The sequence below is a fragment of the Podarcis melisellensis genome, assembly GCF_964234715.1.
Source record: "Podarcis melisellensis genome assembly, chromosome: 12".
Taxonomy (NCBI): Eukaryota; Metazoa; Chordata; class Lepidosauria; order Squamata; family Lacertidae; genus Podarcis; species Podarcis melisellensis.
Window position 1 is genome coordinate 26516862 of NC_138544.1, and position 23919 is coordinate 26540780.

The window sequence follows — 23919 nt, forward strand, 5'->3', positions numbered from 1 at the left end:
GACGTGATCGATGAAGAGCTTTGCGGTCTGTTCTGCCGTCGCCACCTTGGCACAAGGGATGAAATGCGCCATCTTGGTGAACAAGTCCACCACCACTAACACCGCCGTCTTACCTCTGGAGCTGGGCAGGTCCGTAACAAAGTCCAACGCTACCCTCTCCCACGGTTGCTGCGGTGTCTCCAGCGGTTCTAGCAATCCCGCCTGCTTCTGGTGCACTGGTTTGGACCTCTGGCAGATATCACACCTGGCGACGTAGTCCGCCACCTCTCCTCTCATCTGGGGCCACCAAAAGTCTCTAGCCACCAACTCCATCGTCTTCTCTTTGCCGAAATGGCCTGCACTAGGGGCGTCATGCAATTGTTGCAGAACCTTGGCTCGAAGATCGTCGGTGGGCACGTAAAGGGCACCCTTACGAGTCAAAAGTCCATCTTGCAATTGGAACTCATCGTTGTCTCGCGACCCTCCGCGTAGCTCCTCCATCTTGGACTGTGCAAACTGATCCCTTTGCAACGCGCGTCGCACCGCGTCCAGGTCGACTGCGATGGTAGCGCACGTCCACGCCTGCGGTGCGAAAATGTGCTTTGCTGCGATTGGAGCTGCTTCCTCCAAGTATTGCGGCTTTCGGGACAGCGCGTCTGCAATAACATTGGAGTCTCCTGGGATGTATTCTATTTTGAAGTCGAAATCCGCAAAGAACTCCGCCCAGCGCATGTGTCGCTGGGTCTGTAACTTAGCCGTCCGCCAATACTCTAAGTTCTTGTGATCCGTGCGGACTTGCACCGTGTGCTTGGCTCCTATTAAGAAGTGTCGCCACGCTTTGAAAGCTGCATGAATGGCCAACAACTCCCTGTCCCATATGGTATAATTGCGCTCCGTCTTGCTGAGCTTCCGGGAGTAGAACGCACCCGGTCTCCAGTTGCCTTGTGAATCCTCTTGCAAAAGAACGGCCCCAACCGCTCTGTCTGACGCATCGGTCTCTACCCGCATGGGTCTGCCGGGATTCACGTGGAGCAGCTGCTCTTCGGAGGCGAAAAGACCTTTAAGCGTCCGGAAGGACCGCTCCGCTTGTTCGGTCCAGACGAACTTCTTCGTCTTGGAACTGAGGGTGTCAGTGATAGCCGCCGTCGCGTTCGCAAAACCTTTAATAAACTTGCGGTAAAAATTGGCAAAGCCGATGAACCTCTGGACCTCTTTCCGATTTCGAGGGCTTTTCCAGTCCAACAGCGCTTGAACCTTAGCCCTGTCCATGGCCAGTCCCTCGTCGGACAACTTGTAGCCAAGGAAATCAACCTCTCTGACATCAAACTGGCATTTTTCCAACTTGGCGTACAACCTGTGGTCCTTCAGCCTCTGCAGGACCTCCCGCACGTCCTTATCGTGATCCTCCGGCGATTCCGAGAAAATCAGGATATCGTCGAGAAAGCAGACACACTTCTTGTAGAGGAGACCTGCTAGCACGTGGTGCATAAATGCTTGAAAAACGTGGCTGCCATTTTGGAGACCGAAAGGCATGACTCTGTATTCGTATGTGCCCAGAGGGGTGAACATGGCGGTCTTCCACTCATCTCCTTTCCGGATGCGGATGAGATTGTAAGCTCCACGTAGGTCCAGCTTGGTGAAAATCTTGCCCCTCCTGACGGTCGCTAAAAGGTCGTCAATCTTGGGCATGGGGAAAGCTTTGGGCTTAGTCAAGCTGTTTATGAACCTGTAATCCACTATAAGCCTTTTTTGGGGCGTGTTTTTCTTCTTCACAAAGAACACAGGGCTGCCACCCGCTGCTTTAGATTCCTGGATGAAACCTCGCTTGAGGTTATGGTCTATGAACTCCCGAAGCTCTTGCATCTCGTCTTCCGACATGGAGTACAGCTTGGCAGCAGGCAGTTGCGCCCCTGGCACTAAATCAATCGCGCAGTCGTAAGGTCTGTGAGGCGGCAACTTGTCAGCTTCCTTCTCACAGAAAACCTCCAAGAAGTCCTGGTACTTGTGAGGCACTGTTTGCACCATACCCAGATGCAACTGCTGCTCGGCTTCTCCTCCCTGATCGGTCTGAAAGCAATGCTGAGCACAATACGATGAACAAAAGGTGATCTGCCGCTGGTACCACGCAACCGCGGGACTGTGCCTCTCCAGCCAACTCATGCCTAACACGATGGGTGTGTCCGATAAGTGGGTGACATTGAAACTAATAAGTTCTCGATGGTTGCCAATCTGCATCATCATGGGAGGGGTTTGCTGCACCACTTGCCCCCCCAGCAACTTCCTGCCGTCTACCGTGACCACGTTTAGAGGCGTCGTTGCAGGCAGGAGCGCTATGTTGTGCTGCTTAACGAACTGCAGTCCCACGAAGTCGGCGTTGCTCCCCGAATCGATCGTTATTGGAACCTCGAGGAGTCTCCCATCAGGCAACTGGAGTGTTGCTGTGAGCAGAACTGCCGGTCTGGGAGGCAAAGGGTCCACGCTCTGCAGTGATGCTGGGGGCTTGTCTACAGATCCGCCTGGCTGAGCCCCAGTAGCTCTGCTTCCAGCCAGGCACTGTCGTTTCCCTGAAGCTGCTCCCCTGGTTGCACCTCTGCTGTTACAGTTGCCAGTGCTGCAGTGTGCTTCTGGAGCCTCTGGGGGCACTCTTTCGCCATATGGTGCGCACTGTCACAGATGTAACACTTCCTGGTTCCTCTAGGAGGCTTCGCTTTGGCTGCACCAGGGACAGGGCTCTGGGATGGCTTCTGAGCCCTAGCACCACCAATCTCCATTGGCTCCTCGCTGTCCTTCCCCATTGGCGAGGGGTGCGCACGGCTGAAATCCCTGTGCACAAAAGGGAGAGTCCTCGCTTGCGCACGCGCTTGGGGCCCGTCCTCCTCGTGCCACGGACGTCCCTCATGTCGAATTCCAATAGCTAAAGCCCGTTGCACCACGTCTTCTAGGGTCTGGGGTCTGTCCCCCCTAGCGATCTCATCCTTGATGGGGGGGCTCAATCCCTCCCAAAAAAGATCTCTGACCGGCTTACTGTCCTTTGGCCAATCTAAGGCGGTGAGCAATGCAAAAAATTTAGAGTGGTATTGGCGCACAGTCGCTTTCCCCTGCCTCAGCCCGTGCATTTGACGGCGCGCAATGTCCACATCCACAGAGGATTGAAAACAAGAATCCATCGCTTTGATGAACGCAGTTGAATTGCGACGGGCCGGTCCATCTTCGCGCCACAGATTGCGTAGCCAAGCCCTGGCCTCCCTATGCAGGTGCGAAACAATGAACCCCACTTTCTCCTCCTCATCTTTAAAATCGTGACGGAGTAAATGCAGTGCATATACGACGTCCGCTCTGAAATTGGGATAGTCTTGCAAGTTGCCATTAAAATGCGGAACCAGGGCACCCCCCCTCCGTCCAAGCGCAATGCCCTCCGCTCTGGAACCTGGGGCCCCCGCCCTGTCCGCGTGTTCCCACCTTGCCTGCAAATCCTGGCACGTCTTCTCCAAGTCGTCATTCTTCTTCTGCGAAGCAATGACTGCCGATGTGAGAGCGGTAACCTGATCCCGCAGTGCAACCAGCTGCTCCTCAGCGCTCATGGCTGCTCCCGTTCGTGAGCTTCGCAAAAAAAAATTTTTTGCTTTCTGAGAGGGGACTTACTGTCACGGCCACCCAGGACGGGTCCCAGCTCACAAGAGACCTCACTCCGTTGCAGTTTATTTACAGGAAAAGTTTATTGAAGATTTCTGCTTCTCGTACAGTTCAGCATCGTGGCCGTACGTCTGTCACGTTAGACCGCTGAAGTCCCCTCTGACTCCTCCCCTCTTCCACACCAACTTAATAGCCTGGCTCTAGACCACCTCTTCCTCTCCTTTCTTTTCCGCAGGGTCTTCCTGCCCCCCTGGGTTCCCTCTCTCCGTGACTCGCCTGAGGCTGAATCCTCTGCCGCCTCTTCCCCCCTCCTTCTGGCTTTAGGGCCGGGCTTCTCCCCTGAGCTCTCTCCACTTCCGCGCGCCTCTACGTTTGAACTTGGCGCGCGTACGTTGCTGCTGACCTTTCTTTCGACCGCTACACCACCCCTTGTTCTGCTCTCCACCCTTTCCGGCTGAACACCTTGCTCCAACCCCCTTTCTCTGTTCTCTCCTAATCCTGCTCCCTCCGAGAGGCTGACGACTCCACCCCCTTTACTCCGTTCCGGCTGAGACGCCTCTTGCTGCGTCTGTCTTCCACTGGGCTCCTCTCCGCTTCTCCCTTCTCCTCCCTTTTGCTTGATTAAGGTAACCCCCTTTTGAGAATCCTCTGACTCGCTGCTCAGACTCGTGGATTCCCTCAGAATTCCGTCATCTTCTTCCTCATCCTTCTGCCCCTCCTCCCACTCGCTCTCCGTCTCCTCTGTCATCTCCTCCTCTCTCCCAGAAACCCTGACACCGAGTGTAGGATAAATTAACTAATTTGGGTACCCTAATGTCTAAAATAAATAGATGACTTGCTCTTTTGGTGCAGAGAGACTTCTATGCATCCATTGTTGGAGGATACAGCTGTGCGGCAATTACTTTATTGCATTATCAGCACGTTACACGTTGGGAGGAAAAGGTCCATGAACACAGAAAACCAATGTAATTTTCATTTTCTCTCTCATATTGTGTCCTTATGTTGGTGTGACATTTTTCATGTTAAAGCCTAGTTTTCGCTTTACAGCTTTCTTCAAATAGAAAAGCTATACCCACATAAACTGCAAAGATGCGCATGTCCACAGTTGGGCATATGAATTATTGTTATTCAAAACAAAAATTGAGTATAACTATATGATTCCACATGGGATGCGGGTGGCGCTGTGGGTAAAACCTCAGTGCCTAGGACTTGCCGATCGTATGGTCGGCGGTTCGAATCCCCGCGGCGGGGTGAGCTCCCGTCGTTCGGTCCCAGCTCCTGCCCACCTAGCAGTTCAAAAGCGCCCCTAAGTGCAAGTAGATAAATAGGTACCGCTTTATAGCAGGAAGGTAACGGCGTTTCCATGCACTGCGCTGGTGCTGACTCGCCAGAGCAGCTTCGTCACGCTGGCCACGTGACCCGGAAGTGTCTCCGGACAGCGCTGGCTCCTGGCCTCTTAAGCAAGATGAGCACGCAACCCCAGAATCGGTCGCGACTGGCCCGTACGGGCAGGGGTACCTTTACCTTTACCTTTATATGATTCCACAGAGGCTCAGTGCAGAAATACAAAAGACCCACCCTCTTGGAAGGGAATTTCACTATCCCTTTTTAACTGCGGTGTTAAGCATGAATGCAAAGCAGAATTCCCACTTAGGTAGGATTTGAAACCAGGGTGAAGTGCTAAAATTTGTTTCAATTCTTGGTTAAATGATTCTCTGGTTTGGCTTAATGTTCATGCTAATGTAATTGCTAATCACAGATGGGAAAGGGGAAGTTCGCTTCTGAGAGAAACATGAATCAGGAGGAAGTAGACATCCTTTAGCCCATTTACAATCTCTTAACTGTGGTCAAGAGCATGGGGGCATTGAATGTTTGGTCATGCAATTGTAACTGGTATTAAAAGCATGTTTCCGGCAAAAGAGGTCCAGCTGCTGTTTCAGTTCACTACTGTAATAACAGGCTACTAAAGTACATATATTCCAATGCTTCGGTGTCTTTGTTGCTGATCCTTTTTTAAAAATAACAACACCGCCTCCTTATTAAAACCTGATGGGCAATGCATTTGCACTACTGAAAGATTTGGAACATTGCACAGATTTTTCAGAAGTCATGTCTAGAGAACCCCCTGCCTGGCAATTTTCTGCCCTCAGGCATGACTGTTAATTTATCTCATTTTATGAATTTTAGTTTAAGGAAGTGATAAACAACCTTGAGCCAGAGAGCAATGGATATCCAACACGTTTTTTAAAATGTTTGCTGAAGCCCTGGTTGATTCCTTTCCCCCCATGTTAAAATAGCAAAAATACATCTTCTTAACTGAAGCAGGACTGTCTTTTCAGTCTTTTCAGATGTACAGTGGTACCTCAGGTTACATACGCTTCAAGTTACAGACTCCGCTAACCCAGAAATAGTGCTTCAGGTTAAGAACTTTGCTTCAGGATGAGAACAGAAATCGTGCTCCAGCAGTGCGGCGGCAGCAGGAGGCCCCATTAGCTAAAGTGGTGCTTCAGGTTAAGAACAGTTTCAGGTTAAGTACCGACCTCCGGAACGAATTAAGTACTTAACCTGAGGTACCACTGTTTTCTGTATGTGTTTCACAAGGCATCTTTTCTATTACTTCAAAGGAAAATGGCTTTTTAAAAATAAAGACAAATCTTTATCAAAAACTCTTATCCATGAGCACCTGAAACTTACAGACTTTAAAACAGAGATTTGTAAGTTGTGTTAGGCCTCTTGGTTGTAGCTTAGGTATGGGGAACCTTTGGCCCTCCAGTTATTGCTGAACTACAACTGTCATGCTTGTTGCAGCTGATGGGAGTTATAGTTCAGCATCTGTTCTAACTCCTCCATCCTAAACAGTAATTTAAGGACTGCTATTATTTCAGGCCAACATTCAGTTTTATATCACACTTATAACTCACATTTTTTGAATACTTGTGATTCAGCATGTTAGTATTACAAGTTAATACCCCACACCCCACCCCAGGTTATGGCTTTGTGTAGATTTATTTAAAATTATACGTCTGTGTTCCCTACATATTGAAATGTTAAAACCCAGTGTGGAATTGATTTGGGTTCAGAGTTTTCAAAGGAAGCTGATTAGCATGAGCTATTGTTATGCAGAATATAATGATGATATTATAAAACTCTCGTCTGTCACCGACCCAGGTGGTCTTACGATATGGCTGCACAGAAATGGCTGTGTAACGGTGGAAGTTGCAATTTGTAATGAAAATTGTTTTAACAAAAACAGAAGCAAGTAAAAGAACAAAAAGACCTGAACAGAGCTGAGGAATATCTAGGAACAGTAATGATATTGCTTCAAGCAGGCATTCCCAAACTTGGGTCTCCAGCTGTTGTTGGACTACAATTCCCATCATCCCTAGCTAATAGGACCAGTGGTCAGGGATGGTGGGAATTGTAGTACAAAACCAGCTGAAGACCCAAGTTTGGGAAACCCTAGCTAAAAGTACAGTATCAGTAATAAATCTTGGAGTATTGATGCTTTATTTGTGGAAGGCCAACAACTGTTCCAAGACCTGTCATCTTAGTTCTTAATACTAGTCTGTTGACCGTGAAAGTATAGTTGGCATAATGGGATTTGGATTTGATATCCCGCCTTTCACTCCCCTTCAGGAGTCCCAAAGCGGCTAACATTCTCCTTTCCCTTCCTCCCCCACAACAAACACTCTGTGAGGTAAGTGGGGCTGAGAGACTTCAAAGAAGTGTGACTGGCCCAAGGTCACCCAGCAGCTGCATGTGGAGGAGCGGAGACTCGAACCCGGTTCCCCAGATTACAAGACTACTGTTCTTAACCACTACACCACACTGGCTCTGTGTTTAGATACCAGATTACCTTGTCCTTATTTTTTTCAATTCCTAATATTCCCATATCTGTGCCTCGGTTGATAACAATGCATCATGGCCAGGTATTCATTTTCTCCAATGTGTGTGGTTTTTTTGCAATCCAAAATCTCATCATCTCTCCCCTCTTCCCGCTGCTTGAATTGATTCCTGGCCCAGATTCTCTTAGGAGCCCTGGGGCAACAGACCAAGTGCCCTTCTAGTCCAGAGTCCTGTTCCCACAGTGACTAGCAGGTTCTATTTAGCTACCGGAGGCACCAGATTAAATAGCTTTACAATGTCATAAGACAGTGGATATTAGCCATTGCCACGTCTAGTAACAGCAACTTCACAAGTTAAAGAAATATGTCCTTTTCTGCCATAAATCTCCTGAAAGTCAGCTTCAATTGGTGACTGGGAGTTATTTTATTGAAGAGAGAAGAGGAAGGAATCTTCCACCCAGTGTACATTGAATAGTGTTAAAAACCTCTGTAATGTTTCCCCTCAGATATATTTTATTATAGTTAAATTCCTTTAAATGCATTAGCATAGGGAAGATGTTAGATCATTGTGGTTGACCTTTTCTGCACCTTTTTTCAGCCCTACAATCTTTCTTCTCAGAGATGAAACGACCAGAACATGCTGTATTCTGACAGGAAAAGGGCCAAGGAGCAGGGAAACGAGCTCATGACATCATAGCCACTATAGACATGTGGGATTAGTGGGTTTCTTTTCTCTTATCTTCAAAAGGTGGTAGGCGGGCAAAGGCAAGTAGATTGATGGGTTTGACATAGAAAGCAGATTAGACTAGTCTGCACAGCCTGTCAATGCTGCCATCAACACCCAGCATCTGTAGGCGGATGACAAGAACCCTTCAGGGTCCACCTCAGATGCTTGCTGTAGATTCCTCCTTTAAAATTTCAGACCTTGGTGCTCCAACTGGGTCTAGCTGCCATTTTAATTTCCCATAAGGCCCATATTGGGAGAATGGTGGGGAATGGTGGCTAAATTTAGCTACCTAGCACAAGTTTGAGTACAGCCAGTACTCATCATGGCCAGGTAAACCCATTGTCAGAGGGCACTTTTCCCAGGAGTTGGCCCTGCCAGCTACTCTTAGCATTGAATAGAAAATGTGGTTATGTGTTGCTCCGATGTCAATGTTTCCCATTTGTTTCACCTTTCAATTAGTAGAGGATGAGCTCATGCCAGAAGCAAAGAGAGCAGCAAGGCTTGCACCTGAACACCTCTGTGGTACACACCCCAATGGTAGTGGAAATTCAGAGGTGCCATGGCTGTGTTGTGCTCCTTCAGTATGCACTGAAGGAAGTTTAGTAAAGGCCTCGGTTTCAGGGAGAGAGAGCGAGAGAGACACTTGTGATAAATTATATGCAGTCTACAGTGCCAAATAGGGTCACAGGAAATGTGAGCATAAAATGACAGTCTTCAAACTTCTGCATACTAAGCCCCGCTTTTATGTGTAGTCTGTCATCTGGTCACTGTTTTGCCATGCTATTCCCCTCCTACATTAAACTTTAATTCTGTCACAATCCATCATACGGGATAAAAGCTGCAAGTGAGATGTATATTCGCTCCTCTTGCAGAGAAACCTGCTTGAAACCCGCCAATAATAAAATAAATCTCAACGCAGTTTCCCAGGGCACTCCCAGGACACAAAATAACATCTTGTTTTTCATCTCAAACCACACATGTGCGCACGCACACAGACAACATTTATAAAATAAAAATTGGTTACTACTTACTTATTTATAGGCCATCCTAAAAAGTATTTGTGACAGGTTCAAGGCAGACAAAAACAAATTTGTCATACATCATACAATTAACATGAAATTAATTGCTGCAAGATGAGTACTAGCTTAGATGGCTTTACTGAAGAGTTTAACAAATTAATGGAATACGATTTTTTATCATTCATGTATTAAAATTATATCTTTCCTTCCCACCCAAAGTAGCCAGGACAGCATGATAGGACTATCAGTGGCGATTAGCCCTGGTCATTTCTTTCTTTATAAGAAGTTTTGTTAATTTTCAATGTATAAACACAATTACATAGAGTTTCCCTTCAATCCCAACTTACCCCCCCTTTCCCCCAGGACAGATCAGTCTATTAAGTTTTGCCAAATCCAGTTTGTGATTCCAGTGGATGCCATTTTTCAGGATTATCAATTGAATATTTTATAAGAGCATGCCAAATTTTAATAAGGTCAGTGGAATTATCAATGGAATGTTTTATAAGAGGATGTCAAATTTTAATAAAGTCATCTGTCTCTTGTATTGTTCAATCCAATGCGATATAAGCAGAGGTTCCATTCCTTTCTGTGCTACTAGTATGCATGCCACCACCAGAAGAAAAGTGGTTAATTATTTGTAACAGATGTCCAGTTACTCTTCTCTGAAAATGGTTAATAGCCCCAAACTTGGGGTACATTCTACATGTTGACCCCGTGATATGGCTTATGTCCATAAATACACTCTGCTAGAAGGGCTGTACATGGTCACATGCCCACCACATGTGGAATGTTGTACCTATCCTGTTGCAGCCTCTCCAGCACTGGGGTGGGAGTGTTTTGCTGATGTAGCTATATCCTAATGGTGTCAGATGCCATCGATGTAGTAATTTAAATGTGTTTTCTCATATGCGAGTTGACACTGATTTAAAAGGTTTTTTAGCCCACAAATTATTCCAGTGCACCTCCTCAGTTTATATACCTAGGTTATATTCCCATTGTTATTTTATAGAATTACGTTATCCAATTGTTAACTCATTAATTATTTTGTGAAGTGTAGATAGTAGCTTTTTTAATGTTTGTTTGTGTCTAAAATTAAATTTTTAAATGATGCTAGGAGTTTGATAGAATGTGCTTTAATTATCATTTCTTTAAGAGGCTTCTGACCCAAAGGCTTTAGACTCTGGGTGTTGTCACAATACCTTGGAAAAGAAAGATACCAACAGAATAGTGAAAATGGATCTGGACCTGGGTGATATACAGATTGCAGCTCATTTAAGGAAAAAAATGTGTAATATTGGACAAATCATGTTATGGCCTCTGTTTTCTTCCAGCTGGAAACTGTAAAATATAATTATGATCCCTTGTCATGGGGGAGTGCTCTCATTTGTGAGGATAAATGAAGAATTATTATATTATACAATACAGTACTATATTGAGTTAGAATAATTCCCCAGGCAGCTGCTCTAGGTTGGATTTGGGAAATTGTGATGTTTTACTATGCACTTTACTTCCATTGTTTCTTCTGTTTTTGGAAGATGGCTAAAACCACCTTGAACCTACCTTTTTGTATAAATATACAAGTAGTTTTATGTTAATGCAACTCATCCAGAGCTTCTGCCAGTGGAAGCGTTGCGCCATCAACCTCAGTCAGTTCTCAGCCCAGCCCCTGTCTGCCTGGATTGTGCTATAAAATACAATAGTACCTCGGTTTTTTAACGTCTCTGTTGACGAACATTTCAGTTTTTGAACGCCTTAAACCCAGAAGGAAATGCTTTGGTTTTTGAACATGCCTTGGAAGTCATACATGCCACGCGGCTTCCGCTGAGTGTAAGATCCTGAGGCCTAGCTGTCGGCTATTGAGTTTTCGGTTTTCAAACATTTCAGAACTCGAACGGTTTTCTGGAATGGATTAAGTTCAAAAACTGAGGCACCACTGTATTGTTATAGGATGCGAATGTATGTGTGAGATAGAACAAAGAGGGACAGTTTAAAAGTCGTGAGATGAAGTGTTAGTCCCTTTTTAAAAAAAAGTAGAACAAGAAGATCTGCTGCATGGCAGAATATATTTAAAATTCAGATGAAGACTATAGATGGAATCCTGTTTATATTTAATCAAACCAAGTTGCACTCTTAGAGCTGTTTCTGCAGAGCTTTGCTCACAGCTGAATGAATCATTTGCAATGTGTAATTTGTGGTGAATTTAGTTTCCTTTGTGGAAACATCCGTCAGCAGAAAATTTACAGATGTGGTTCAAAAGCACTTAAAATATTTTACATGGCATTCTATTTCCACTGTAACATCATGTTACACTGGTTATTCCATGTTGCTGCTCTAAAATAAAGCTTGGTAACTGTTGGCTGTTTCCTTAAATGCCCATTGTATGCAATTATTAATACAGAACCTAGGCTTGGTATCTTAGAATGATGGGGCTGGAAAGGTCTCAGATTCCTTCAAATTCATTCTGCATGTTGTGGCAAGATCAGGCCCCCTTCAGGTTATATTGTAGAACACAGTGTTCCAGATAATAAAAATGAGTTAGATAACCTACACACCCACAGCGAAATCATTGCTGCCTCAACTCCAGTTATGGTATTCAACTTTGGCTGTGAAACAAATTGCATTGGCAGAATCTCTTTTTTAAAAGAAAACTTCTTATGGACTCCGGCCAACATCCTTAATCGTTCACACAGTCATGTTCCAGAGAAAGGGGCAAACCCCAAGATCTTAAGATTCAGGCATTCTTTTTTCAGTTTGAAATTATTAGGCTGATTGTAAAAGAGGGTTCTGATGATAGATTAGTATGCCAGTTTGTGGGTGGCTATATAAAGTTTGTGTTAATGCGTTTTGTTCTGAATTTTCCGTCATTTTCAGTATAATTATCTGTAGTGTCTTTAAAATTCAGTTTGTTCACATGTTACTGTGACACCTGTAAGCACATAATGTGCTTTCATGGACCTGCTCTTGCCACACACACTCAGCTTAAATTTGGTGTGAAAGAAGCCTGCCTTATCCAATAAAATGTGTTGTGCCCCCCCCTCAACTAATCACTGCAGAGGGAGAGAGAGACAGCTGGGGAGGTATGCTTGTAGGGCCCCCAATTGTTTTTCTGGTTTGTAAAATTGTTATTGTTATTATTAAGTTAAATTTGTATACCACCCTGAAGATCACAGGGTGGTTCACAAGATAAAAATACAAATTAAAAACATAAAATACATAATAAAAGAGCAGCAAAATAAAATGAACCAATAGTAAATGGAACCTCCCACAGACCATAGAATGTTAATCAGCCAAACGCCTGTTTAAGAGAGATGATTTGGCCTGGCTTCTAAAGATAGGTAATGAATATCTTTTCAAAATACAGTGTTACCTCGGAAGTTGAACAGAATCCATTCCGGAAGTCTATTCGACTTTCAAAACTTTCGGAAACCAAGGCGTGGCTTCCGATTGGCTGCGGAAGCCACAGAACACACACTTCTAGGTTTGCAGCATTCGGGAACCAAAACATTCACCTCACAGGGCATTTGGGATCCAAGGTACGACTGTACTATGATGACGATGAAGGCCCCAGGCGAGTTTCCTTGGGGAGAGCATTCCACAAATAGGGAACCACTGCAGAAAACGCCCGCTCCCATGTTGCCACCCTCCAGCCCTCTCCTGATATCAGTGTCCGGGTCAGTTCATATGGGGAGAGTGAATTATTTAAGTCCTGAGCCATTTAAGGCTTTATCAGTCCAAAACGTTACATTGAATTGGACCCGGAAACAAATTGGCAGCCTGTGCAGTCAAGCCAGGATCAGTGTAATGTCCTCAAATTGTCATTCTCCTGGTGAGCAACCTGGCCTTCGAATTCTGCACCAGCTGGAGTTTCCAAACCGTCTTCAGAGGCAACCCCACATCTAACACATTGCAATAATCTAACCTAGAGGTTACCAGAGCAATATGCCCATGGGCCCAAAACAGTTGGTATTCTATACTTCATCTGAAGCAGGAAGTCACATATCTTCTTCACAGGCACGACAGCTAAACTCCAGATTTGGTACCTCAGGTGCCACTATGAACAGTTCAGGAAAAGTGATCTGTAAGAAGGGAGGGAAGCCATAGTCTATAGAGCAATGAATTATCTCCTCTCTGTCATTCCCTTCCAGTTAAACTGTTCTACAGTGATATTGTGGTAAGAAATTATTTATTTCTTTGGTAGCTTATGATTTTGAGTTATGTAATGATACATTGCTTTTTGTTTGTTTATTGTGGTATAGCGGATGTATCTATTTTCATGATTATAAAAATTATTTATGAGTAGATATTAAAATACAATTATAATAGCTTATGATACTTCCAGAAAGGCAAATTGCTCATCAAGATAGACCAGTTTACTGAGCAATGTCCTGTAATAGTACCCTAGCATGTCAAGTGTTGAAATATTTCTCAGGGAATTGAAACTAATTGAGAAATGGTTTAGTGAGCTTTAGTCTAGGCTGCTACTCCACATTATTACAATTCAGTAATTAGACATTATTTACTTCAAGTTATTTCATTTTATTTACTGCCTAGTGTTCATAAAGTGTGTTCTTTGTACAGTATATTGAGCGGTCAGATGTTTTGAGCTTTTAATTCTACACAGAAAACATACTGAGGAAATATTCTAAGGGACACTGTGATATGGGTGACGAATTATGATATGCAAGCTGCTACCTGATATATTCCTTTCGAGGGGATTTTCTGGCAACATGTCTACTCTCCTACAAAACATAGCTTTCTAAATATGCGTAATGCTTCAAAACAATACAAAGCCTTTTGAGAGAGGGACTAAGTCCAGACTAGCATAAATGCCCCAGGAAGCGCTGTTGCAGACAATTCTGATTCCTGATAACTCTGGTGTCCTGGTAACTGAGGTTATCAGGGACCAGTTTAGCTCTCACTGGACAAACTACAAGCTGGAGGCCATAGGTCGCAGCTTGTAGTTTGGAGAAAGCTAAATCACAAGCCCAGGTTCAAACAGCAGCAGAACAACCAGGGTGGAGCAAAGCAGCTGCAATCTCCCACGTGATTGCACATTCATGCTAAGCCATGCTTTGACTTAGCACAATGTGCGAGCCAGACCATTGGCTCCAAAAAGCTGCTTAACTGTCACTAAGATGGAAATTTGCTGCAGCCAGGCAGGCGGCTGAATGGAGGAAGTGTGGTTTGAATGCAGACAGCCTGCGTTATATCTGAGAATAAAATATAGGGCTCTTTCATTGTCTGAAAGCACTTCTAGGTGTTCCAAAATTTTATTTTCATCCGTAGCTGTCGTTTTTGTGGCTTTAATGGGAATGCACAAGTGTGAAGTTGCTCTTTACAATTGTATTTTGCGAATAAACACCTGTGTGATCTAAATCTTGTAGGAATGCTTGCATTATCTACACATTTATAAACTGAGCCTGATCTGTAAATCTGTTTCCGAATTCAATGGCTCTCTCAACCATTGTATTTTAAGAATGAACTATGGGAGTGGTATTGCAGGGAATGAGGTAGTTGATTCCTTAAACAAGTATACAAAGAAACAAATTGTGAAAATCTCTATTCATGTTGCCCTTCAAAAAGTAGAGAAGAGAATGGATAATGCCCTTTAGCTTACAAGTTGTGTTCAGTGTTTTACATTGAAAGAGTGGATTTGTTAAATTTGTGAAGACAATAGGCTCCATAAACAAAAAACTACACAACTTAAAACTGGCTCAAAACTGGGGGACAAAAATTAAGCTTATAGGATAAAAGATATTAGGATATCCTATCTATCTATGCAAATAATTGCAAGTTTCTGAATTAATTATCCTTTAAATATTACTTAGATAAAATGTGGGATTTGGCCACAATGGCAAAACTAACCATTTATATAGGGACAAAAGCGTGCAGACTATACAGTAGTGAGATAACTTCATAGTATACTGGAATCTTTTCATTGAATAGTATAAAATAATTTACTAAATCCAAATATAGTTTGCTTTTAATTGTTTTGCATCAATTGAGAGATTAGTAAATGAGCTCCTGGCCCTCAGGGAACAGGATTTTCCCTTGAGGCCAAGGTGGTTGACCTGGAGAAGCAGAGAGGGTAGTGCATGCTGCCTTTGGGGATACTGTATTTTGGTGTGTCCCAGTTCCAGGATGATAGCTTCCCTGCTGTCATGGAGAACGAGTGTCTTGGGGAAGGAGGTCATCACTCTGAGAGAAGCAGGAAGTGATTTTTAAGAAGGGACTCATTCCTTGTGTGATGGGTAGTTATTCTCTCATGCCAAGGCTACTCCTCCAGAAGGTTAAGAAAAGCTGGTAGTGAGCGATTATGTCTTTAGAGACACAGGAAGCTGGGTATGTGATGGGTCTGCAGACCGCAGGATTTGCCTGCTTGGTGAGAAAGTTGTGGGTGTCGCCTCTCAGCTAGATAGCCTGGTTGATATGTGTTGGGGAAAAGACACCGGTTATGGTGCAGGTTGGCACCAATGACACTGGGAAATGTAGTTGTGATATTCTGGAAGCAAAATATAGGCCTCTGGGTTGTAGATTGAAAGATGGCTTTCTCAGGGATGCTGCTGGTTCTACATGCAGTGCCAACTAGAATGGCACAGCTGTGTAGTCTCACTGGGTGGATGAGACAACGACGCCAGTTGGTGAGGGTTGGATTTGGTGGGCACTGGGGAACATTGGGAGATAAACTGGGCCTCCACAAATGGGATAGGTTGAGATGACCATGCTATCTCTGCAGTACGGACCACTGGAGATGCCTCTCCCTGCCTTTCCGTGAGAGCATTTACAATCAGCATTCTTGTTACCTCTTGAGAGTCGCTCCCATTCATTGTCTTTTAGAATGGTGATTAGGAAATCCTGAACGTTAAACCTCCCGAGGTCTTATTATCCAGTCAATTTCACGCATGCATGTAGAGTTCAGTGAAAATGGGAATGTGCAAATGATGCAGAAATTGGACCCATGGAGTTTCCTGCTTCTAACATGGAGCTCTTTCTATCTAAAGCATGATTGGCTTTTGATTCTTTAAACTAGAAAACTCTGCTTTGAAATCAGTGGGATTCAAGAGGCTGCCAGAATAATAGAAGCTTTGGATATTTTGCCTATTATCTCTTTTTTTAAACATTTCAACTGGTAAAAAGACAATGCTAGATGATTTTTAATGTTTAGCATTATATGTAGAAGATGTTTCCATACTTCAGGTATTAATCACACCAGCATTTGAAAATTGCATTCAATTTCATTTTGATTATTCATTGGCCATACCCAAGTACCTGCTTCACAGCAGTAAATCACATATCAGTCACAAGCCTATTAAATCCTTTGTCTTAGGGCTGTCAGACATTAGAAATTTCAACTGATGAATTGCCTGGCTTTTAAGTAGTTAAATTCAAATACCTGCACTGGGAAATCAAAGAAATGTTGAGGATACTAAAGGACAAGTTCAGTTATTTTTCCAGTTTGGGATCAAATAAAAGCCACTAATTGTCATTAGAAAGCAAACTTTAATATTTCTGTGTCCTTCACAGTATATTGATAAAGCCCTAACAGCTGGGTAGCAGGTTACCATCTCTTATAGGATTTCACTCAGGTTTTAATATGTTGTAAGAAAGGCCTTTCTGTCCTTTTCCCACCAATGTCTGAAGTGCATTTGGTAGGGATTTGGTGACTGAGCCCTGGCTCTGAGCCCTGGTTGGTGATCTTCCAACGAGAAATATATTTTTATTCATGCAGTCTGTGTACATAGTTACTTTATATATGTTGGATACTACAAATGTTCCTATAATAAATTTCATTTCCTTTTAAAGACACAAGTTGCAAATTATTTGTCCTTTTACTGTCTACATTTTGGGTATTCCAAGCTACACAACTAAGAGCCACAGACTGAATATGTCAAACAATTCAACTTTGGGGTGTTTTATTTGGGTTATAACATTGTATAATTGTGATTATTTCTAACCCCTGGGCATACATATCCCCTGGTACAGGGATGGAGGTGTAAGAAACTGAAATGAGACATGTTCCCTCACTGATGGACCACAATTCTAACCCAGAACCCTTCTGGTTTATGAGTCTTTAGCAAACTAATCAGTGATTTGGGATGAGCCTGGGAACACAGTGTTTTTGATACTGAGTAATCTTCCATACTTATTGCCACTTTATTCCTGTCATGTTTTGAGTATTAGCTATGACATCATGCCTACCCAACATTTTAGTTGTACTGTGATTTAAATATATATATATATATATTTCAACTTGCTTTGCAGAGACTCTTCTAGATGACTTCCTTCTCACATATACAGTCTTCATGACAACAGATGATTTGTGTCAAGCTCTCCTAAGGCAATATCCTTCACTGGTGCATTAATTTAATTTTCCCTAAGCACATTACATTAGCTTTTAAATATGAGTCGTGGAGGAGGACCAAATGAACCTTCTTCATTTCTTAAATCTGAGATTTAATGTTTCCTTGGTTGTGGGTTCCTTAACTTGGAATACTTATTGTGCTAAGAACCATCAAGGGAAGGAAGAAATTATAGATGTTTCTTGCAGAAAACGAAAAGTATTGCACTTGGTGTCTCAGTGGACTTCACTTTACAAAGACTGGTTACATGAAGATGAGCATCTTAAGCAATTTCTCAAGGTATGTCCACACAGCTGCGTTTCAACACTATATGATAATGTCATTGATAAACACTTGTAAATTGAGAAACAGATGGGAAATGAACTTATTAAATGCAAATACAACTTTACAAATACTAATAATTTAAGGGCATTACTCTCTCTCTCTGAACATGGATGGTGGACCTTTTGCATGTGTGGCATGGCATGCATTGTGGGATTTAAGATGCATCTTTACCACAGCAGGTGAATTTACCTAGTCAGTCCCCAACTTCTGTCTGCCTACCCCATGTCGCCTTGCTGCGTAATGGAGAAGCCTAGAAAGATAAACCTACCAAGGCACTGGGGTGAAGCTGTACAATACTGAAGTGTGCACTTCACTTGATTGCTACCATCTCAAACTCTGGACTTGATTTGTGGCATATTTGCCACTAAGGTTCACCACTACTTTTCTAAGATCATAATCATCACTCTGCCTCATGACTACCATTTGACTCTAGCACAATTCTCTCTGTTGGAGAGTTGATATTAAAGAGAATCTATCATGACTAAGATCTGCAGCTTATTTGATCAGAATGCATGAGGTGGTCTATTTTTGTGATCTTTTATAAGTTTTGTAAGTGTGCCAGCATTATTGAAGCATCAGTGGCATTTATGACAAGTGCACCACCATTCAGATAAAACTGATCATCCTATTGTTGGGGGATCTGTTTGGAAATACATTATTAAAGGAGTTAAGACAAGGCTACGTGGGGGAAGAATCTTTCTTTTGAAAAAGAACCATCTGTATGCATATTGTAGTAAGGGAGAGTGAGAGAGAGTGACCAAGACTCCTGCTGAGCTGGAGCTGCCCAGAACTTTATGCTAAAACAAGCTCAGGAGCTAAACCTAACATGGTGAAGGACTGTAGCTTAGTGGCAGGTCATCTTCTTTGCACACAGAAGATCCCAGGTTCAGTACCCAGGATCTCCAGGCAGAGCTGGTGAGAATCCTGGAGAACCACCGCAAATCTATGTACACAATACCAACTCGGATGGTTCAATTGTCTGACCCAGCATAAGGCAGCTTCCTATGTTTCTATTGTTGTTTTGTTTTATTAAAGGCTTATAAATATAAAGAGATCTGATCCTGAGATTTGAAATTCATTACTGCATTCAAGACAGTATAAGTACAGTTGACTATTTGTTAGTATTGCTGTTGTACTTTCGATTGTTGGGCGGGAGAGCTGTGATGAATCTAGTATTACGCCGAGGAGAGAGATGCTTGGGAGCTTATGGCAGGCTTTAAGTAACATCCTGAAGTGTCACTTTAGAATGTTTGCACTGACTAATGAGAGTTGACACTTTTAACACTGTTACTTAGGAAGGGTACGGAGACTGCCTCTTAAGGCATCAGCTATCGTTGACTGGTGGATGTGTTTTAAACAAATTATGCGCTGAGAGATTTTAGCTTGAAAGCATTGGTGCACTTTTGCTTTAACAAGCTAACAACTGATTTCCTGAAAGGGGTGGTATGATGTACTTTAGCCATCAGATCAGTTTGATTGATTGATTCTCTGTGTGTGTTTCTCTCTCTCTCAACCACTCCTTACTTTCAAGACAATATACAGGAATGTGTTAGATGATGTCTACGAATACCCTGTGCTTGAGAAAGACCTGAAAGAATTTCAAAAATTGCTGGGAATGCATCGTCGTCAGTAAGTTGTTGCTTTGCTTTTTAAGGCCTTTTGCAGAGTTATAATTAGTTTCCAGTTGACAATTTATGCTTTTGTTACTTGAGTGAAGTGAGGCCAGAAGCAGCGTAAGTGTCATTCCATGTGTTTAATATTTGTTCAGGCAACTACAAAGGAATAATTTGATACGACAGGTTTGACACATACAGCGTTAGCAGAAATAGAGTAATTCTGATTCCGTCACACTAATTCATCCTTCTACTATGACTTACATTGTAAACAGAAGATTTGTAGCTAGTTGTTACATTAATATGTCTTCAATATTTGCAGTAGGGAGTGAATTGTATTTAAGAATTTAGACAACAGAACCCGTCGCAAACCCACGCACTGTGCTCTTTGGCCGACTGTTGTCCCAAACTCAGGCACAGCTGGCAGCGGACCAGAGTGAAGACTTTTCCGTTCCGGTCTGCCACCCAAACACTGTGGGCCCCCCCCCAGCTTGCCCAGGGTTGGGCCATCTGAATTTAATGGATGGTGGGCTATCCCACCATCCTAAGCAGCTGGCTAGAGGAATTCCTCAATGACCAGACCATGAGGGAGTGCTCCCTGCCTCTCCAGAACTGAGAGGCCTGGCTGATGGGCCGCAACTGCCAGCCACCCTGTGGCTGGGTAAGCAGCCATTATTGATTTCTCTATATGGTGGTGCCAATCCTTACCATTTTTTAAGTCTGTTGTAGTCACACCTGATTTCCTGTATTTTTCAAAATACATGACGAGTGAATGAAATTATTTCACAGTTTAAAGCAAGTAATTGCTCAACAATGGTTGACTGTGTATTCCTAGTTACTTCTGTATTTTCCTGTTAGCTGTGCTAGTGGTTCTGAAACTTTTGCACATTGCAGCCTTCTTCCTTTTTCAGACATCCTACATTCCTTTCAATTTTTTGACTGTGGTTATACCATATCCTAAAGCAGCTGACAAAACTGTGGACCTAAGTTGGAGATTTAAGCACAAATAACTGTGTGTTTTTTTCTTACAGGAGTGTGAGCTAAATACATTTGACTCCCACATTAAGACATACACTATGTTATATGATGCACAGTCATTAAATTTATATAATTGTCGAAAGACTGGATGTTAAGTATTGCCAAAGAATTTACTGGCTGAAGATGCGCTATGTATAGATTTTAAATAAAATTTAAATTCCTACATTGCTGGTTAGCACATTTTGCTGATCCATTTGGCTTTTAGGTGTGCAATGTTAAGATCTGCAGTTTTGTAAAAAAATTCCATAGGAAAATAAGCACTTAAATCTTGTAAAATTATTTCTTGTCATATGAAACAAGGTGCTAGTTAATGGCAAGCATTTCTGCATTACATACAGTTGAGGTCAGTTGGAGCATCATGACTTCTTAGTAAACTGCTAGCTTATATCTGCACAGGCCATATTGAATTCAGTAGGACTTATTTCCAGGTAATGCTACACTTGTTCCTTGGGCATAGCTTTTAATGCCCTCTTCTCTTTGCTCTTGTTAACGGTAAAGATCTGGAATATATCAACAGTTAGTTTTTGAATAGCGAGACTAATGTATTGTCTTTTTGTTTCAGCACTGTAGATGAATATTCACCTCACAGAAAGGTAATGCATATAATTGGTTACTGGTGTGTACCTTTCTTTTTTTAAACTGTCTAGTTCTTTCAATCAATAATGGCAAATGGCCATTAAATACGCTGTCCTGTACAGGTAGCATTGCTAAAAGCATTTGTTCTTGACAGTTCACCTCTGCTTCTAGTCATGCAAGCTAAGCTAAAGTCGCTCTGGCATTATTAGTGTTTAACTAGTCTGTTCTGAGATGCCAGAATTCAGCAAAAGCCAGTCAGCATGTCCTTGTCTGCTTCAAGTTAGACAGCTCTGAAACGGAGCAGATTTCAGCAAGCAAATCTGAGATACTGATTGCAAATGTCAGGGGGCTCTGTTGGAATAGAGGGTGCTGTGTAGTGTGTGTGGGAGACAAAGAGAGGGGGGGGGGAAATGTTCTCCAAAAAATTAGGCCAGACTGTGTTGCTGTGGAAATGTGTTGTGGTCAAGGAGTTCACTATATTACAGCTTAGGGGTACAATACTCTTCAAAATATGACAGTGGAAGCACAGAAAGCAGAAAATAAGATTGTGCTGAAATTTATTACAAAACCTTCTTGCAGTTATTCTCAGAATTCTTTCAAATTTGTACTACCTCCACTTGTCCAAAATGATAGCTCCCAGTTTATTTAGCCCAAACAGGGTGGGTGGATTTCTTGTTCCTTTTTCTTTCTTTTTTTAAACCGCCCAACCATTTGCAGTCAGATTTATTTTCAGTGTTTCAGTAATTGCATTTTGTTCATTATTCTTTTCCTCCATCTCCCTCCCTCATAGCATAAAGCCATTTTACATCAGTTCAGTCTCAAGGAGAACTGGCTCCAGAACAGAGGGACTGTGAATGAAACAGAGGAAGGTAAGCATAACGGATGTGGAGCAAAGGAAACAAGGAGGATGTCATTATACTATATTTTTGCATATATGTTGGAAATAAAGAACCTTTTTCAGTGACAAAGGTAAAACCACTCAAAAGACCATAGAGCTATGAGTTGAGAAGCATCCAATGCACTGAAAATAGTGTTTAGTCTTTTGTCAAATATGGCTCTGTTCCTATGAAAATGTAAAGTGTCAACTGCTACATTAAATTTTCTCCCAGCGTCCGTAATAAGGATTAAAAAAAAAAAATCACATGATGGTGGTAGAAATATATAATAGTTTGAAAAATAAATTGAATATCGGAATCATTTCATGTATCTAGATTTCAACCTTTCAGGTGAAATGCCTTAAGACAGGGGTCTGCAACCCGCGGCTCCGGAGCTGCATGTGGCTCTTTTACACCTTTGCCGCGGCTCCGGGGTGGATACTAGCGAGGGGAGGAGGCGCATTGTGCGCCCCGACACTCCCCACTGTGGTGGGCGCTGTACTGGCTGTGACGTCGCATGGGGGCGGTGCGTGCGTTAGTCACGCACTGTCCCGACGTCACCTTCCTGCCCGCTGTCAGATTGCGGCTCCGGCGATATATTTGTTTTAAATGTCGCAATGGTTTTGCGGCTCCCAGTTGTTTTTTTCTTCGGAAACAGGTCCAAGTGGCTCTTTTTGTCTTAAAGGTTGCAGACCCCTGCCTTAAGAGTTTAATATTAACTCTGCTAAAGATGAAACCTGAGTTGCCAAATTATATGTTTGGCCTTTAACGTGATTGATTGGGTAACCTGTGGCCCTCCAAATGTCCCATCATTCCTGACCATTAACAATGTTGCCTGGGGCTGATAGGACAACTCTAATCAGCATGGGCATCAGCAGGAATTGACTGAGTGGTTACACAGCCTGGGTAGCTAAACCTGACCTCTGAAAAAGTTGTATTCCTTCATTGGTTGTCAATTGGTAGACCTGCTCTCCATCTAGTGGTGGATCTGGCGCCCAGATGACTGCTTTTGGCTTACTGCTGAAAACCTCAGTATTTTGTGTGGCTAATTTCATCTCCCCACAACCCTTAATCAATTGCACTGCTGCTACAATAAGCATCATAACCCCTCCCCCTTGCACTTCATACCTTGCTGGGTAGCTTAACAATACTAGACTACACTTCAGCATTTTCATATATATATCCATCCCACTCCTGTCAGCAAAATGAGTATAACAACACTTTTCAGGACTGTGGTAACCCACACTCTCTCATCTGTGCTCCTGCCTACTGCAGTTTGATAATGATGGGTGGTATCTGCATTGGCATCAACAGCATTTTTAAAAACTGTTTTGGACCTGAGTTAGAAAGATCAGGAACTTTAGTCTTTGCTACTATCTTTTGTTTTTGATTTGATGCACTGCTCCCCAGTCACAGCTACACTAAGATTCTGGATATCTGAATGGTTTTCTATAGTGCACCAATCACATCTCCGGCAACTTAATACCAACTTAAGTTGCTTAAAAACAAACCAAGATAAATAATGGGTATTCACTCTAGTTTCCTCTCTGTCTAATGGGCCAGATCTGCTTTCCTAAATGCCAGTCATTGCTATGAATTCATTCACTGGCTAGAGTACTTTTCTAGTTCCCTCCCCCCCCCAAAATCTCTCCCCCCGCCCAAGCTGATTTATGAAAATAAAATGATCCAGTTAAGGGGAGAATGCTAATGGGTAATGTTTCCCCAGCATAGCTATCCTCTCTGAAGAAGGATGTCCTTTGCATGAAGAACTAAATACTGTGCTGGTCAGCTTTATTGCCAGTAAAAAAAAAAAAAAAGCAAAGGACCTCTGGACAGTTAAGTCCAGTCAAAGGCCACTATAGGGTTGTGGCGCTCATCTCGCTTCAGGCCAAGGCAGCCGGCATTTGTCCGCAGACAGCTTTCTGGGTCA

The 23919-nt window shown here is 43.1% G+C and overlaps 1 protein-coding gene across 5 annotated transcripts in view; it reads left to right on the forward strand.

Annotated features, from left to right (window-relative positions):
- RAPGEF5 (Rap guanine nucleotide exchange factor 5) overlaps positions 1-23919 on the forward strand; it is a 134960-nt gene that overhangs the window by 87698 nt on the left and 23343 nt on the right. For 4 of the 5 annotated variants that reach the window (XM_081883194.1, XM_081883193.1, XM_081883195.1 and 1 more), the window contains exons 12-16: positions 17466-17557; positions 17711-17842; positions 19419-19516; positions 21101-21131; positions 21905-21983. In XM_081883194.1, the coding sequence (XP_081739320.1) occupies positions 17466-17557; positions 17711-17842; positions 19419-19516; positions 21101-21131; positions 21905-21983 (432 nt within the window). Of the gene's footprint in view, positions 1-13284; positions 13375-17465; positions 17558-17710; positions 17843-19418; positions 19517-21100; positions 21132-21904; positions 21984-23919 lie in introns of those variants that run through there. The other variant, XM_081883197.1, reaches the window with a different exon arrangement.